The sequence below is a fragment of the Oncorhynchus keta genome, chromosome 3, assembly GCF_023373465.1.
Source record: "Oncorhynchus keta strain PuntledgeMale-10-30-2019 chromosome 3, Oket_V2, whole genome shotgun sequence".
Taxonomy (NCBI): domain Eukaryota; kingdom Metazoa; phylum Chordata; class Actinopteri; order Salmoniformes; family Salmonidae; genus Oncorhynchus; species Oncorhynchus keta.
In genome coordinates this window covers 26723490-26741836 of record NC_068423.1, presented here as the reverse complement: position 1 = coordinate 26741836, position 18347 = coordinate 26723490, and the positions used below count along the sequence as shown (strand labels likewise).

Sequence of the window (18347 nt, the reverse complement as noted above, 5' to 3'; positions counted from 1 at the left end):
TTATTCATAGAGTAGACTGTCCTACTGTTGTCCATAATATAGACTAACCTGCTGCTGTCCATAATATAGACTAACCTGCTGCTGTCCATAATATAGACTAACCTGCTGCTGTCCATAATATAGACTAACCTGCTGCTGTCCATAATATAGACTAACCTGCTGCTGTCCATAATATAGACTAACCTGCTGTTGTCCATAATATAGACTAACCTGCTGCTGTCCATAATATAGACTAACCTGCTGCTGTCCATAATATAGACTAACCTGCTGCTGTCCATAATATAGACTAACCTGCTGCTGTCCATAATATAGACTAACCTGCTGCTGTCCATAATATAGACTAACCTGCTGCTGTCCATAATATAGACTAACCTGCTGTTGTCCATAATATAGACTAACCTGCTGCTGTCCATAATATAGACTAACCTGCTGCTGTCCATAATATAGACTAACCTGCTGCTGTCCATAATGTAGACTAACCTGCTGTTGTCCATAATTTAGACTAACCTGCTGTTGTCCATAATATAGACTAACCTGCTGCTGTCCACAATGTAGACTGGCCTGCTGTTGTCCATAATGTAGACTAACCTGCTGCTGTCCATAATATAGACTAACCTGCTGCTGTCCATAATATAGACTAACCTGCTGCTGTCCACAATGTAGACTGGCCTGCTGTTGTCCATAATATAGACTAACCTGCTGTTGTCCATAATATAGACTAACCTGCTGTTGTCCATAATATAGACTAACCTGCTGCTGTCCATAACGTAGACTAACCTGCTGCTGTCCATAACGTAGACTAACCTGCTGTTGTCCATAATATAGACTAACCTGCTGTTGTCCATAATATAGACTAACCTGCTGTTGTCCATAACGTAGACTAACCTGCTGCTGTCCATAACGTAGACTAACCTGCTGCTGTCCATAACGTAGACTAACCTGCTGTTGTCCATAATGTAGACTAACCTGCTGCTGTCCATAACGTAGACTAACCTGCTGCTGTCCATAATATAGACTAACCTGCTGCTGTCCATAATGTAGACTGTCCTGCTGCTGTCCATAATATAGACTAACCTGCTGCTGTCCATAATATAGACTAACCTGCTGCTGTCCATAATATAGACTGTCCTGCTGCTGTCCATAATATAGACTAACCTGCTGCTGTCCATAATATAGACTAACCTGCTGTTGTCCATAATGTAGACTAACCTGCTGCTGTCCATAACGTAGACTAACCTGCTGCTGTCCATAATATAGACTAACCTGCTGCTGTCCATAATGTAGACTGTCCTGCTGCTGTCCATAATATAGACTAACCTGCTGCTGTCCATAATATAGACTAACCTGCTGCTGTCCATAATATAGACTAACCTGCTGCTGTCCATAATATAGACTAACCTGCTGTTGTCCATAACGTAGACTAACCTGCTGCTGTCCATAACGTACACTAACCTGCTGCTGTCCATAATATAGACTAACCTGCAGCTGTCCATAATATAGACTAACCTGCTGCTGTCCATAACGTAGACTAACCTGCTGCTGTCCATAACGTAGACTAACCTGCTGTTGTCCATAATATAGACTAACCTGCTGTTGTCCATAATATAGACTAACCTGCTGTTGTCCATAATATAGACTAACCTGCTGCTGTCCATAACGTAGACTAACCTGCTGCTGTCCATAACGTAGACTAACCTGCTGTTGTCCATAACGTAGACTAACCTGCTGTTGTCCATAATATAGACTAACCTGCTGCTGTCCATAACGTAGACTAACCTGCTGCTGTCCATAATATAGACTAACCTGCTGCTGTCCATAATATAGACTAACCTGCTGCTGTCCATAATATAGACTAACCTGCTGCTGTCCATAACGTAGACTAACCTGCTGCTGTCCATAATATAGACTAACCTGCAGCTGTCCATAATATAGACTGTCCTGCTGCTGTCCATAATGTAGACTAACCTGCTGCTGTCCATAACGTAGACTAACCTGCTGTTGTCCATAATATAGACTAACCTGCTGTTGTCCATAATATAGACTAACCTGCTGTTGTCCATAATGTAGACTAACCTGCTGCTGTCCATAACGTAGACTAACCTGCTGCTGTCCATAATATAGACTAACCTGCTGTTGTCCATAATGTAGACTAACCTGCTGTTGTCCATAATATAGACTAACCTGCTGCTGTCCATAATATAGACTAACCTGCTGCTGTCCATAATATAGACTGTCCTGCTGCTGTCCATAATATAGACTAACCTGCTGCTGTCCATAATATAGACTAACCTGCTGTTGTCCATAATGTAGACTAACCTGCTGCTGTCCATAACGTAGACTAACCTGCTGCTGTCCATAATATAGACTAACCTGCTGCTGTCCATAATGTAGACTGTCCTGCTGCTGTCCATAATATAGACTAACCTGCTGCTGTCCATAATATAGACTAACCTGCTGCTGTCCATAATATAGACTAACCTGCTGCTGTCCATAATATAGACTAACCTGCTGTTGTCCATAACGTAGACTAACCTGCTGCTGTCCATAACGTACACTAACCTGCTGCTGTCCATAATATAGACTAACCTGCAGCTGTCCATAATATAGACTGTCCTGCTGCTGTCCATAATGTAGACTGGCCTGCTGTTGTCCATAATATAGACTAACCAACTGTTGTCCATAATATAGACTAACCTGCTGCTGTCCACAATGTAGACTGGCCTGCTGTTGTCCATAATATAGACTAACCTGCTGTTGTCCATAATATAGACTAACCTGCTGCTGTCCATAATATAGACTAACCTGCTGCTGTCCATAATGTAGACTAACCTGCTGCTGTCCATAATATAGACTAACCTGCTGTTGTCCATAATATAGACTAACCTGCTGCTGTCCATAATATAGACTAACCTGCTGCTGTCCATAACGTAGACTAACCTGCTGCTGTCCATAATGTAGACTAACCTGCTGCTGTCCATAATATAGACTAACCTGCTGTTGTCCATAATATAGACTAACCTGCTGCTGTCCATAATATAGACTGACCTGCTGCTGTCCATAATATAGACTAACCTGCTGCTGTCCATAATATAGACTGACCTGATGCTGTCCATAACGTAGACTAACCTGCTGCTGTCCATAATATAGACTAACCTGCTGCTGTCCATAATATAGACTAACCTGCTGCTGTCCATAATGTAGACTGACCTTTATATCCAACAGAGCTGTGTTTGAATACATTTTTATTTGGACGGTTAATAGAATGTTTTACAACATGTCTTTGTCTTGTTGTTGTTGTTGTTGTTGTTGTTGTTGTTGTTCTATATGTGTTACTATGCTGTAAATGACGTCTTTGGAGAGCCTTTAATGCCTGAACCAAACAAGTCAAACCTGAACTGCTTCATGGGATATAAACTAACCCACGAGTCTGCGTCCTATTCTCTACATATTGTGTTTTATTATTTTATTTAACCTTTATTTAAACTAGGTAAGTCAGTTAAAGAACAAATTCTTATTTACAATGACGGCCCTACCCCCGGCCCAAACTCGGACGACTCTGGGCCAATTGAGCGCCACCCCAATGGGACTCCCATTCACGGCCGGATGTGATACAGCCTGGAATCAAACCAGGGACTGTAGTGACGCCTCAAGCACCGAGATGCAGTGCCTTTAGACTGCTGCACTATGTTGGCCTACTATGGGCCCTTATCTAAAGTAGTGCACTACATAGGGAATAGGGTGCCATTCCCCCATAGGGCCCTGGTCTAAAGTAGTGCACTACATAGGGAATAGGGTGCCATCGGGGATGCTAAACACTGAAATAAAAGGATCAGGTTAACACCTACACAGGACTAGTGAAGGGGTAAACAGGTTTCACGTTACAGATGTCATCGTGTGTGTCTTATATGCGTCATTACCTCTGTACAGGTTTGGATCACATTACCACAATAAAAGTGTGCAACCGTACACTCCCAATTCTGACTGTCCAACCCTGAAGAAATGTTTAGTGTGGGCTAAGTAGTGTGTGTGTGTGTGTGTGTGTGTGTGTGTGTGTGTGTATCTGTGACCAGCCCTGGGAGTGGCCTCATTCATCAGGTACTGATAGACGTGTCTACAACACGTTTCTCCCCTCTCCCTGTGAACTACCCTCTCTCTGTGTACTACCCTCTCCCTGTGAACTACCCTCTCTCTGTGAACTACCCTCTCTCTGTGAACTACCCTCTCTCTGTGAACTACCCTCTCTCTGTGAACTACCCTCTCTCTGTGAACTACCCTCTCTCTGTGTACTACCCTCTCCCTGTGAACTACCCTCTCTCTGTGAACTACCCTCTCTCTGTGAACTACCCTCTCTCTGTGAACTACCCTCTCTCTGTGAACTACCCTCTCTCTGTGAACTACCCTCTCTCTGTGAACTACCCTCTCTCTGTGAACTACCCTCTCTCTGTGTACTACCCTCTCTCTGTGAACTACTCTCTCCCTGTGAACTACCCTCTCTCTGTGAACTACCCTCTCTCTGTGTACTACCCTCTCCCTGTGAACTACCCTCTCTCTGTGAACTACCCTCTCTCTGTGAACTACCCTCTCTCTGTGAACTACCCTCTCTCTGTGAACTACCCTCTCTCTGTGTACTACCCTCTCTCTGTGAACTACCCTCTCTCTGTGAACTACCCTCTATCTGTGTACTACTCTCTCCCTGTGAACTACCCTCTCTCTGTGAACTACCCTCTATCTGTGAACTACCCTCTATCTGTGAACTACCCTCTATCTGTGTACTACTCTCTCCTGTGAACTACCCTCTCTCTGAACTACCCTCTATCTGTGTACTACTCTCTCCCTGTGAACTACCCTCTCCCTGTGAACTACCCTCTCTCTGTGAACTACCCTCTCTCTGTGAACTACCCTCTATCTGTGTACTACTCTTTCTCTGGGTACTACTCTCTCTCTGTGTACTACCCTCTCTCTGTGTACTACCCTCTCTCTGTGTACTACTCTCTCTCTGTGTACTACCCTCTCTCTGTGTACTACCCTCTCTCTGTGTACTACCCTCTCTCTGTGTACTACCCTCTCTCTGTGTACTACCCTCTCTCTGTGAACTCCCTCTCTCTGTGAACTACCCTCTCTCTGTGTACTACCCTCTCTCTGTGGACTACCCTCTCTCTGTGTACTACTCTCTCTCTGTGAACTACCCTCTCTCTGTGAACTCCCCTCTCTCTGTGTACTCCCCTCTCTCTGTGTACTACCCTCTCTCTGTGTACTACCCTCTCTCTGTGTACTACCCTCTCTCTGTGTACTACCCTCTCCCTGTGGAGTCCCATCTCTCTGTGTACTACTCTCTCTCTGTGAACTCCCCTCTCTCTGTGTACTGTGAACTCCCCTCTCCTGTGGACTGTGGACTCCTCTCTCTCTCTGTGTACTGTGAACTCCCTCTCCCTGTGTACTGTGAACTCCCCTCTCTCTGTGAACTCCCCTCTCTCTGTGAACTCCCCTCTCTCTGTGAACTCCCCTGTGTACTGTGGACTCCTCTCTCTCTGTGTACTGTGAACTCCCCTCTCCTGTGTACTGTGAACTCCCCTCTCTCTCTCTGTGTACTGTGGACTCCCCTCTCTCTGTGTACTGTGGACTCCTCTCTCTCTCTGTGTACTCTGAACTCCCCTCTCCCTGTGTACTGTGGACTCCTCTCTCTCTCTGTGTACTGTGAACTCCTCTCTCTCTGTGTCTCACCATGTCTCATGTCCCTCTCTCAGCCATAGAGATGTGTCTATTGACACAGCATTTGTTGCAGAGCTGGTATTTGTTAGGAACACAGCAATATGCAGTCAAGTAACCCACGGCAACAACAAAAGTGCTTTACGAGTTGTCTAACACGCACGCACGCACGCACACACACACACACACACACACAGTTCCCTGGTTGTTATGGAATGAATTTCATAGATTCTTTAGTCAGCGAACAGGCGAGAGTCCAAATCTTCAAGGCTGTCTTCTAATAGGTTGGAAGAGGTCATGGGACCTGAATGAACAAATAGTGAACAACTGTTATTCACTCCCTTCCCCCACACATCACATAGTTATAAACAGACCTATTCACTTCCTTCCCCCACATATCACATAGTTATAAACAGACCTGGGTTCAAATACTATTCACTTCCTTCCCCCACACATCACATAGTTATAAACAGACCTGGGTTCAAATACTATTCACTCCCTTCCCCCACATATCACATAGTTATAAACAGACCTGGGTTCAAATACTATTCACTCCCTTCCCCCACATATCACATAGTTATAAACAGACCTGGGTTCAAATACTATTCACTCCCTTCCCCCACACATCACATAGTTATAAACAGACCTGGGTTCAAATACTATTCACTTCCTTCCCCCACACATCACATAGTTATAAACAGACCTGGGTTCAAATACTATTCACTCCCTTCCCCCACATATCACATAGTTATAAACAGACCTATTCACTCCCTTCCCCCACACATCACATAGTTATAAACAGACCTGGGTTCAAATACTATTCACTCCCTTCCCCCACACATCACATAGTTATAAACAGACCTGGGTTCAAATACTATTCACTCCCTTCCCCCACACATCACATAGTTATAAACAGACCTGGGTTCAAATACTATTCACTCCCTTCCCCCACACATCACATAGTTATAAACAGACCTGGGTTCAAATACTATTCACTCCCTTCCCCCACATATCACATAGTTATAAACAGACCTATTCACTCCCTTCCCCCACACATCACATAGTTATAAACAGACCTGGGTTCAAATACTATTCACTCCCTTCCCCCAGACATCACATAGTTATAAACAGACCTGGGTTCAAATACTATTCACTCCCTTCCCCCAGACATCACATAGTTATAAACAGACCTGGGTTCAAATACTATTCACTTCCTTCCCCCACACATCACATAGTTATAAACAGACCTGGGTTCAAATACTATTCACTTCCTTCCCCCACATATCACATAGTTATAAACAGACCTGGGTTCAAATACTATTCACTCCCTTCCCCCACACATCACATAGTTATAAACAGACCTGGGTTCAAATACTATTCACTCCCTTCCCCCACCATATCACATAGTTATAAACAGACCTGGGTTCAAATACTATTCACTCCCTTCCCCCAGACATCACATAGTTATAAACAGACCTGGGTTCAAATACGAAATAATTTCAAATACTATAGATGGGCTTGATTAAGCTTGCCTGATGCAATGGAACCAATAGAATAGCTGCAAAACTTAAAACCCCGCCCATCTGGCACTAGCAGCAAAACTCACTCAGCTGGTTGATAGATGGTATTAGGCATTAGCGTGTTTACACTAAGGCTGTGTTTGTAAATTCACTCTGGAGTGTCAAAGTGCGCTTTTGGGCCATTTTGTAAATTCAGAGTGTTGTCAGACTGTCTGTTTGTAAATTCAGAGCGTTGTCAGACTGTCTGTTTGTAAATTCAGAGCGTTGTCAGACTGTCTGTTTGTAAATTCAGAGCGTTGTCAGACTGTCTGTTTGTAAATTCAGAGCGTTGTCAGACTGTCTGTTTGTAAATTCAGAGCGTTGTCAGACTGTCTGTTTGTAAATTCAGAGCGTTGTCAGACTGTCTGTTTGTAAATTCAGAGCGTTGTCAGACTGTCTGTTTGTAAATTCAGAGCGTTGTCAGACATCTCAAGGGTTAATTAATGACTGTAACGGTGTTACTGGCAACCAGTTAATGAAGTTTTTAGGTGATGTTTACTGACATATCCGGGTGCTAAGCCGTTCGAAAATTCATCAATTATTCTGGTACTCTTAAACCTGAGTGCTCTGAACTTGGACTAGATTGCCAGAGTGAATTTACGAATGCACCCTATGGTTCCCATGGTTACTCTATGGTTGGCTCATTGAGTTTCCCATGGTTACTCTATGGTTGGCTCATTGAGGTTCCCATGGTTACTCTATGGTTGGCTTATTAAGGTTCCCATGGTTACTCTATTGTTGGCTCATTAAGGTTCCCATGGTTACTCTATTGTTGGCTCATTGAGGTTCCCATGGTTACTCTATGGTTGGCTCATGAAGGTTCGCATGGTCACTCTATGGTTGGCTTATTAAGGTTCCCATGGTTACTCTATGGTTGGCTCATTGAGGTTCCCATGGTTACTCTATGGTTGTCTTATTAAGGTTCCCATGGTTACTCTATGGTTGGCTCATTGAGGTTCCCATGGTTACTCTATGGTTGGCTCATTGAGGTTCCCATGGTTACTCTATGGTTGTCTTATTAAGGTTCCCATGGTTACTCTATGGTTGGCTCATTGAGTTTCCCATGGTTACTCTATGGTTGTCTTATTAAGGTTCCCATGGTTACTCTATGGTTGTCTTATTAAGGTTCTGTTTAGGTCATCTGACCACTGCTCTACCATTGGTGCAGGCTTGGCTCATTGAGGTTCCCATGGTTACTCTATGGTTGTCTTATTAAGGTTCTGGTTAGGTCATCTGACCGCTGCTCTACCATTGGCGCAGGCTTGTCTCATATGGATTCACTTCAGGAACACGAACTAGAGCTGTTTTCAAGGAATGACTTTAAGGTTCTGCCTCGAAGAAAAGAGGTTGTGTTCCCCTGCTCAGACATTGCATGTGGTTAGCTGATACGTAAAATACCTGTCCAGGCGTTGTAAGATCTGACATGCGTCAGTCAGGTCTGAACAGAGGAACACGACCAGAATCTTCACAGTCTCTGTTCAATGTACTATTTAGGTGTTCTGACATCAACACTCACTCCCAGGGGACCCAGGCGAAGCCCGCTGCACATTGGACTAACACCAGGCTACAGAGGCCTTGGAGCTGGCAGCATGGTCCCTGTCTCAGACTCACTCCCAGCCCCAGCCTAACAACACATTTGCATTTAAATTGCATCACCAGACGGCATGGTGCACCGCACCGCACCAGGCGAGGGACCCTGCTTCCCAAATTGGACCCTATTCCCTATATAGAGCACTACTTTCGACCAGAGCCCTAAGTAAAGATTAGGGTGCCGTTTGGAACAAAGCCTGGGGGACAGGGAGGTCGCAGAGGTGAGTAACCACAACAGATACCAGATATCAACAGATACCAGATATCAACAGATACCAGATATCAACAGATACCAGCTATCAACAGATACCAGCTATCAACAGATACCAGATATCAACAGATACCAGCTATCAACAGATACCAGCTATCAACAGATACCAGATATCAACAGATACCAGCTATCAACAGATACCAGATATCAACAGATACCAGCTATCAACAGATACCAGATATCAACAGATACCAGCTATCAACAGATACCAGATATCAACAGATACCAGATATCAACAGATACCAGCTATCAACAGATACCAGCTATCAACAGTATTTTTAAAGATCCTTTTCTGATACTTAAGAAACTATTCCTTCCTTACTTCTTTCCTACTTACCTACAGTCCTTCCTTCATACCTACCTACCTAGTCTTTCCTTCCTCCCTACCCCTCTACAGTCCTTCCTTCCTACCTACCCATCCACCCACCTACTTACCTTCCTACCTACCTACCTACCCACCCATCCACCTACCTTCCTACCTACCTACCTACCCATCCACCTACCTACCTACCTACCTACCTACCTACCTACCTACCTACCTACCTACCTACCTACCTACCTACCTACCTACCTACCTACCTACCTACTTTACAGTCCTTCCTTCTTTCCTACCTTCCAGCTTTCCTTCCTACCTACAGTCCTTCCTTCCTACCTACCTACCTAACCCCCTACAGTCCTCACTTTCTTCTTACCTACCTTCCATCCTTTCTTTCTTCCTACCAACTAGTCCTTACTTCCTTCTTACCTACCTACCTACCTACCTACCTACCTACCTACCTACCTACAGTCCGTCCAACCTTCCCTAAAGTAATCAGAGATCTGAATTGGTGAATGAAATAGGATGGTAACCTTGGTAACCTTGCTTAAACCTATCCAATCACTTATGGACATGTTCTAGGAAGAAGTAAAGGAACAAACATGGCTAAAGTCATTCCACGCCCTCTTTTGTAATCAAGCAACGAACTTTGGAATTGAGCGTTTATTGTATGAAATCAAGGGTTGGCATTCTGAACCCGCATTCTAATATGTAATCCTACACACACACAGTCAACAACATAGCTCAGGCAGTAGGAAGCTCTCTCATCCATTTATATGCAGATGATACAGTCATATACTCAGCTGGCCCCTCCCAGGATTTTGTGTAAAACGCTCTATAACAAAGCTTTCTTAGTGTCCAAGCTATTTCTCTGCCCTTCACATTGAACACCTCTGAATCAAAGGTCATGTGGTTTGGTAAGAAGAATGCCCCTCTCCCCACCGGTGTGATTACTACCTCTGAGGGTTTAGAGCTTGAGGTAGTCACCTCATACCAGTACTTGGGAGTATGGCTAGGCGATACACTGTCCTTCTCTCAGCACATATCAAAGCTGCAGGCTAAAGTTATATCTAGACGTGGTTTCCTCTATCGTAATCACTCCTCTTTCACCCCAGCTGCCAAACTAACCCTGATTCAGATGACCATCCTACCCATGCTAGATTACGGAGACATAATTTATAGATCGGCAGGTAAGGGTGCTCTCGAGCGGCTAGATGTTCTTTACCATTCGGCCATTAGATTTGCCACCAATGCTCCTTATAGGACACATCACTGCACTCTATACTCCTCTGTAAACTGGTCATCTCTGTATACCCGTCGCAAGACCCACTGGTTGATGCTTATTTATAAAACCCTCTTAGGCCTCACTCCCCCCTATCTGAGATATCTACTGCAGTCGTCATCATTCACATACAACACCTGTTCTGCCGGTCACATTCAGGTCCCCAAAGCTCACACATCCCTGGGTCTCTCCTCTTTTCAGTTCGCTGCAGCTCGCGACTGGAACGAGCTGAAACAAACACTCAAACTGGACAGTTTTATCTCTTCATTCAAAGACTCAATCATGGACACTCTTACTGACAGTTGTTGCTGCTTTAAGTGATGTATTGTTGTCTCTACCTTCTTGCCCTTTGTGCTGTTGTCTGTGACCCATAATGTTTGTACCCTGTTTTGTGCTGTTACCATGTTGTGTTGCTACCATTTTGTTGTCATGCTGTGTTGTTACCATGCTGTGTTGTCATGTGTTGCTGCCATGCTGTGCTGTTGTCTTAGGTCTCTCCTTTTGTGGTGTTGTGTTGTCTATCTTGTCATTAAAAGATTTAGATGCACTATTGTAAAGTGGCTGTTCCACTGGATGTCATAAGGTGAATGCACCAATTTGTAAGTCGCTCTGGATAAGAGCGTCTGCTAAATGACTTAAATGTAAATGTAAATGTAATGATGTGTGTTATGTCCTATATTTTGATTGAATTTATTCTTAATCCCAGCCCCCGCCCCCACAGGAGGCCTTTTGGTAGGCCATCATTGTAAATAAGAATGTGTTCTTAACTGACTTGCCTAGCTAAATAAAGGTTCCTAAAAAAAACTAAATTGAAACGGAACCCTACACGCTGGCATTCTAAACGGAACCCTACACGCTGGCATTCTAAACGGAACCCTACACGCTGGCATTCTAAACGGAACCCTACACGCTGGCATTCTAAACGGAACCCTACACGCTGGCATTCTAAACGGAACCCTACACGCTGGCATTCTAAACGGAACCCTACACGCTGGCATTCTAAACGGAACCCTACACGCTGGCATTCTAAACGGAACCATACACGCTGGCATTCTAAACGGAACCCTACACGCTGGCATTCTAAACGGAACCATACACGCTGGCATTCTAAACGGAACCCTACACGCTGGCATTCTAAACGGAACCCTACACGCTGGCATTCTAAACGGAACCCTACACGCTGGCATTCTAAACGGAACCCTACACGCTGGCATTCTAAACGGAACCCTACACGCTGGCATTCTAAACGGAACCCTACACGCTGGCATTCTAAACGGAACCCTACACGCTGGCATTCTAAACGGAACCCTACACGCTGGCATTCTAAACGGAACCCTACACGCTGGCATTCTAAACGGAACCCTACACGCTGGCATTCTAAACGGAACCCTACACGCTGGCATTCTAAATGGAACCCTACACGCTGGCATTCTAAATGGAACCCTACATGCTGGCATTCTAAATGGAACCCTACACGCTGGCATTCTAAATGGAACCCTACACGCTGGCATTCTAAACGGAACCCTACACACTGGCATTCTAAACGGAACCCTACACGCTGGCATTCTAAACGGAGATAGGAGATAGGGTTCCATTTCTCACAGAGCTTTGTCCTCCTACACAGGCGGGGCTCTGTGAATGTGTCTGTGTTGACAATATAATGACATTATATTCCATTAAGGATGTCCTTCGTCAGGCATCGCAGTGTCAAGGTCAAATGGCACCCACTTCCCAAAGTGCATTACTTTTTACCAGGGCCCTTAGTGGTCAAAAGTAGGTCACTATAGGTCTCCTCACCAATTTTGTACAAGAAAATCTCTGCTTGTTTGGAAATGTATTGGAATATAACTAATTATGAATCCTTAATTTTTAAAAAGGGGGGTGACAAAAATAAGGGAAAAAAACGTGCATATTGTTTTGGAGTTACTGTGTGAACAATCCATATTCATAAAGCACAGTGTCATCCATCCGACAAAGAGGAAATACTCAGGCGTTTGTATGGAAAACATACATCAATTCAATTAGATATCGATCCATCAAATCAAGTGAAATTCTATTGGTCGCATACACATCATTTATTTATCAGATGTTTTTGCGGCTATAGCAAAATTCTTGTTTTCCTAGCTCCAACAGTGCAGTAGTATCTAGCAAAATGCTTGTGTTCCTAGCTCCAACAGTGCAGTAGTATCTAACTAAATGATTGTGTTCCTAGCTCCAACAGTGCAGTAGTATCTAACTAAATGCTTGTGTTCCTAGCTCCAACAGTGCAGTAGTATCTAACTAAATGCTTGTGTTCCTAGCTCCAACAGTGCAGTAGTATCTAACTAAATGCTTGTGTTCCTAGCTCCAACAGTGCAGTAGTATCTAACTAAATGCTTGTGTTCCTAGCTCCAACAGTGCAGTAGTATCTAACTAAATGCTTGTGTTCCTAGCTCCAACAGTGCAGTAGTATCTAACTAAATGCTTGTGTTCCTAGCTCCAACAGTGCAGTAGTATCTAACTAAATGCTTGTGTTTCTAGCTCCAACAGTGCAGTAGTATCTAACTAAATGCTTGTGTTCCTAGCTCCAACAGTGCAGTAGTATCTAACTAAATGCTTGTGTTCCTAGCTCCAACAGTGCAGTAGTATCTAACTAAATGCTTGTGTTCCTAGCTCCAACAGTGCAGTAGTATCTAACTAAATGCTTGTGTTCCTAGCTCCAACAGTGCAGTAGTATCTAACTAAATGCTTGTGTTCCTAGCTCCAACAGTGCAGTAGTATCTAACTAAATGCGTGTGTTTCTAGCTCCAACAGTGCAGTAGTATCTAACTAAATGCTTGTGTTCCTAGCTCCAACAGTACAGTAGTATCTAACTAAATTATTGTGTTCATAGCTCCAACAGTAGTATCTAACTAAATTATTGTGTTCCTAGCTCCAACAGTGCAGTAGTATCTAACTAAATGCTTGTGTTCCTAGCTCCAAGAGTGCAATAGTATCTAACTAAATGCTTGTGTTCCTAGCTCCAACAGTGCAGTAGTATCTAACTAAATGCTTGTGTTTCTAGCTCCAACAGTGCAGTAATATCTAACTAAATGCTTGTGTTTCTAGCTCCAACAGTGCAGTAATATCTAACTAAATGATTGTGTTCCTAGCTCCAACAGTGCAGTAATAGCTAACTAAATGCTTGTGTTCCTAGCTCCAACAGTGCAGTAGTATCTAACTAAATGATTGTGTTCCTAGCTCCAACTGTGCAGTAGTATCTAACTAAATGGTTGTGTTCCTAGCTCCAACTGTGCAGTAGTATCTAACTAAATGATTGTGTTCCTAGCTCCAACTGTGCAGTAGTATCTAACTAAATGATTGTGTTCCTAGCTCCAACAGTGCAGTAGTATCTAACTAAATGGTTGTGTTCCTAGCTCCAACTGTGCAGTAGTATCTAACTAAATGATTGTGTTCCTAGCTCCAACTGTGCAGTAGTATCTAACTAAATGATTGTGTTCCTAGCTCCAACAGTGCAGTAGTATCTAACTAAATTATTGTGTTCCCAGCTCCAACAGTGCAGTAGTATCTAACTAAATTCTTGTGTTCCTAGCTCCAACAGTGCAGTAGTATTTAACAATTTACAACAATGCACACAAATCTAATAGTAAAAGAATGGAATGAAGAAATATATAAATATTAGGACGAGTAATGTTGGCGTGGCATTGACTAAAATACAGTAGAATATAATACAGTATGTAAATATTATTAAAGTGACCAGTGATTCCACGTCTATAGAGCAGCAGCCTCTAAGGTGCAGGGTTGAGTAACCAGGTGGAAGCTGGCTAGTGACAGTGACTTAGTTCAGGGCCGGGTACTGGATTGGAGTGCGGCTAGTAATGGCCATTTAACAGTCTGACGGCCTTGAGATAGAAGCTGTTTTTCAGTCTCTCGGTCCCAGCTTTGATGCACCTGTACTGACCTTGCCTTCTGGATGATAACGGGGTGAACAGGCTATGGCTCGGCATGGGTGGGTGATGATCTTTTTGGCCTTCCTGTGACATTGGGTGCTGTAGATGTCCAGGAGGGCAGGCTCCGTGCCCTCGGTGATGCGTTGGGCAGACCGCGCCACCCTCTGGAGAGCCATGTGGTTGCAGGCGGTGCAGTTGTCGTACCAGGCGGTGATGTAGCCCGACAGGATGCTCTCAATGGTGCATCTGTAAAAGGTTTGTGAGGGTCTTCAGCCACATGAGGTGGAAGACACACTTGGCACCTTCTTCACCACCCTGTACGTGTGGGTGAACCATTTCAGATTGTCAGTGATGTGTACACCTTTTCCCCTTCTCTACTGCGGTACCATCCAGCACTGTTTTGTGACAGATAGGAGAGAGAGGAGAGTGATAGGACAGAAAGCGAGATAGGAAATGGGGAGAGAGAAAGAGGAGATGGGGGAGAGAGAAAGAGAGAGGAGATGGGGGAGAGAGAGAGAGAGAGAGGAGATGGGGAGAGAAAGAGGAGATGGGGAGAGAGAGAGAAAGATGAGATAGAGAGAGAGAGGAGAGATGTGAAGAGAGAAAGAGGAGATAGAGAGAGGAGATGGGGGGGAGAGAGAGAGGAGATGGGGAGAGAAAGAGGAGATGGGAGAGAGAGAGAAAGATGAGATGGGGGGAGAGAGAGAGGAGAGAGATGTGGAGAGAGAAAGAGGAAATAGAGAGAGATTGAAGAGCTAAAAATAGATCAAATCTCTGTCCCAAATGGCACCATATTCCCTACATTATGCACTTCAACCAGATCCAATAGTAGTGCACTATATAGGGAATAGGGTGCCATTTGGGACAGACTGAGTAACAACCTAATGCCAACCATATGGCTTAGCTAGGGGTAAAACAGCAGCTTGATGTATTGCATTGGGTGAAATCAGAAAAAGAGGTAAACTTTTTTCTCATTTCCGTCTTTTGTAACCTCTTTCGACATACATTTCTGAAAATGGGTGGTTGGTAGGGGTGCATGGGTGAACGTCGAACAGGAACTAGCAACCCAAAGGTTGCGTATTTTGAATTTCATCAACTGACAACATTAGAATTTTAACTACTTACTACTTTTTTTTTTTTTTGAAACTTTGCAACTATTTTGCACGTAAGCTAACCCTTTTCCCTAAACTCTAACCATAACTCCTTACCCTCAGCCTTGCGAACATTAGCCACATAGCTAACGTTAGCCACAACACGTTTTGCAAATTCGTAAAATATTGCATGTTTTGCAAATTCGTAACATATATCATACGCAATGGATGATGGACATGCACAAACTAATACATACCATATCATACTGAAAAGGAGTACCTCGGATTTACATACAGATTTGGAAATGCTCTAAAACCAGGTTGACCCTACACATGCATTGCAACTCAAGTCCAAATGAAATCAGGCAATACAATACGACAAAGGGGGAAGAATCCTGTTTGAATAAATACATATCGGACTCCTGCTTTGATTGTTGGTAACCTAACGTGTAGCATTCTAATCACTGTTTTCCTTAAGGCTGTAGGCGGCAGCCTAGTGGTTAGAGCGTTGGACTAGTAACCGGAAGGTTGCAAGTTCAAATCCCCGAGCTGACAAGGTATAAATATGTCGTTCTGCCCCTGAACAGGCAGTTAACCCACTGTTCCTGTCATTGTAAATAAGAATTTGTTCTTAAAGGTTAAATAAAAAAAACAAAGTACACAATAGCCTACTTACTAAAGAACAATTATATACTCAAACAGCCTCAGTCAAACTAATACCAACGGCCCGCTGTGTAAGTGTAACTTAACATCTCAGGTAAAGTCAGAATCCAAAAAGGTGCGGTTCGACAACAATACATTTGTCTCTCAGGGCTGGATTTCTCTTCCTGTATACTTGAATGGACCGTTCCGCGTTCTCTGATTGGTCGAATCGTCCATAATTGGCAACGCTGTGGATTTACACCCGTATTCGTTTCTTTAATATTGTGCTTTTGTAGGTTAATGATAATTTTCATTTCGCTGCTATTTCGTATCGAATGAAATGACAGAAATGAAACGGCACTTAATAAATCGATCAGGGCTTTTCATTGACTTATAGGCAAAGTTATTGTTTGTGGTGAGTTCAACCCCACCTCTGTTCTGAAATTCCTTGCCGCGTCGGGGTGTGTTTGTATGAAAGCCCAGCCCCGCAGTCCGCCTACTCTTACTCCCCCGCCTGCCACCGTCTCTCTCTCTCGGTCCGCCTGCAGCATTCGACATCCCAGCGAGGATTTTTCACTACAGAGATGGCTGCGAAAGTGTGTAGAACAGTGCTCCTCTTGACCAGGAGCAGCGGCGCTGTGGTCACCGGGCTCCCAGCACTTGCTATCTCATCACAGCGGCACCACCAGCATATAAGATCGGTAAGTCGTCCGACCTGGGCGCGGAGAGATGTGGGACAAGGCAGGGCTGTGACGGTGGGCTGCTCTGACTGTAGCTTGATGACGGGTCTTGCTAAGGAAGTAACGCTAACTAGCGTCATTAATAGTTTTCTTCGGTGTCTTCCTTGATATTGGTTGGAGTTAAGCTCTGTTTTAAGGTTTGCTGTAATAGTAGTTGTCGAAGTATTTTTGATACAACTGTTAAAAACCCGGGGTCAGTCAATCACCTTGTGGCCGCAGGCGCTTTTGACAGTAGCAATGCAGTTTTTAGGTACTGGTAAACTCTGCCGACCACTGGCCCACCGTCTATGGCAATGTACATTTATGTAAAATGTCCCAAGCTTTGTGTGTGTCTTCTCTGTATACGTCTTAACTATATCAACGGGTTGTATCTAGCTAGACCCGTTGTGTGTGTTTTGTTGCGTGAGATCATCTTGAACGCAACAGTGGGCTCAAGCCTCTCAACTTCAATGTTGACGAAGTGCGAACAGCTGTACATTAGTATGGGCACCGTTCCCGGTTTGATACCGACGGACATGGACTACACCTCGGTTTTTTTTATCGTTCACTAGTGACGTGGTTTACTCAATGCTCGCCATTGTACAGATTTTCCGACAGACTTTGGCCCAAGGTGTTGTTTACCTTGTCAATTGATGAGCGCGAATGCTCCTTCGCCCCATCTCCGCGCCTGTATCATGTATGTTAACGGTATAGACGCGGTGTGTGTGCGCCTCTGCAGTAGTGGGCTAGCGGGGTGACAGTGCGGCAGAATGGAACTCCTCGGCTTGGCATGTGGTGAGCGGTGGAGCCGTGCGCCTCCATATAGGCGCGAGAGGAACTACAGGCAGTGAAGAATAAAATAAATAAAACACTGTCTCACACACACACAACGCATGCAGGCACGCACACACATTTCAAATACTTTATTTAAATCCACAAATCACATGAATGTGATTTGTAATGTCTGCACACACACAGGTCGCACTGGGCTGCTTCCTTACTAGCAGAAAGACAATTGTGTTTACTAGGTCTTGTCCGTACTTCACTATGGTGCAGTAATTACATCAAAGCCAGTCCACAGTGTCTGTGTGTGTAATGTTTCTGAGTGCACACGCGTGTGTTGGTAGGTCTGGGAGTTGCCAGGGACCTCACGATACGATATTATCACTATAAGGTGCCGATTTAAGATGTATTGTAATTTCTGTCAATTCTATTTGTATTGCGATTAGATCTTGAGGTTTA

At 44.1% G+C, this 18347-nt stretch overlaps 2 protein-coding genes across 2 annotated transcripts in view; one reads left to right on the top strand and one right to left on the bottom strand.

The window, feature by feature from the left end:
- On the bottom strand, nt 1-2627 carry LOC127913599 (uncharacterized). Its single transcript, XM_052485933.1, has 5 exons — nt 2452-2627; nt 1912-1992; nt 940-1479; nt 211-372; nt 1-16 (listed from the first exon to the last, which is right to left on the bottom strand). The coding sequence occupies exons 1-5, from the start codon at nt 2625-2627 to the stop codon at nt 1-3; spliced, it is 975 nt and encodes a 324-aa protein (XP_052341893.1).
- Nucleotides 2628-16822: 14195 nt separating this feature from the next.
- mcu (mitochondrial calcium uniporter) overlaps nt 16823-18347 on the top strand; it is a 159809-nt gene continuing 158284 nt past the window's right edge. The window contains exon 1 of the mRNA XM_052494758.1: nt 16823-17087. Coding sequence (XP_052350718.1) covers nt 16971-17087 — 117 coding nt within the window. The 5' untranslated portion in view covers nt 16823-16970. The remainder of the gene's footprint in view (nt 17088-18347) is intronic.

What these genes read in the sequence shown, in the direction of transcription:
- LOC127913599 (XM_052485933.1), bottom strand. Translation starts at nt 2,627, where the DNA reads ATGGACAGCAGCAGGACAGTCTATATTATGGACAGCTGCAGGTTAGTC. An exon ending in TATATTATGGACAGCTGCAG is followed by an intron (nt 1,480 to 1,911) that starts GTTAGTCTATAT and finishes GGACAGCTGCAG; the next exon opens with GTTAGTCTATATTATGGACA. An exon ending in TACATTATGGACAACAGCAG is followed by an intron (nt 373 to 939) that starts GTTAGTCTACGT and finishes GGACAACAGCAG; the next exon opens with GTTAGTCTATATTATGGACA.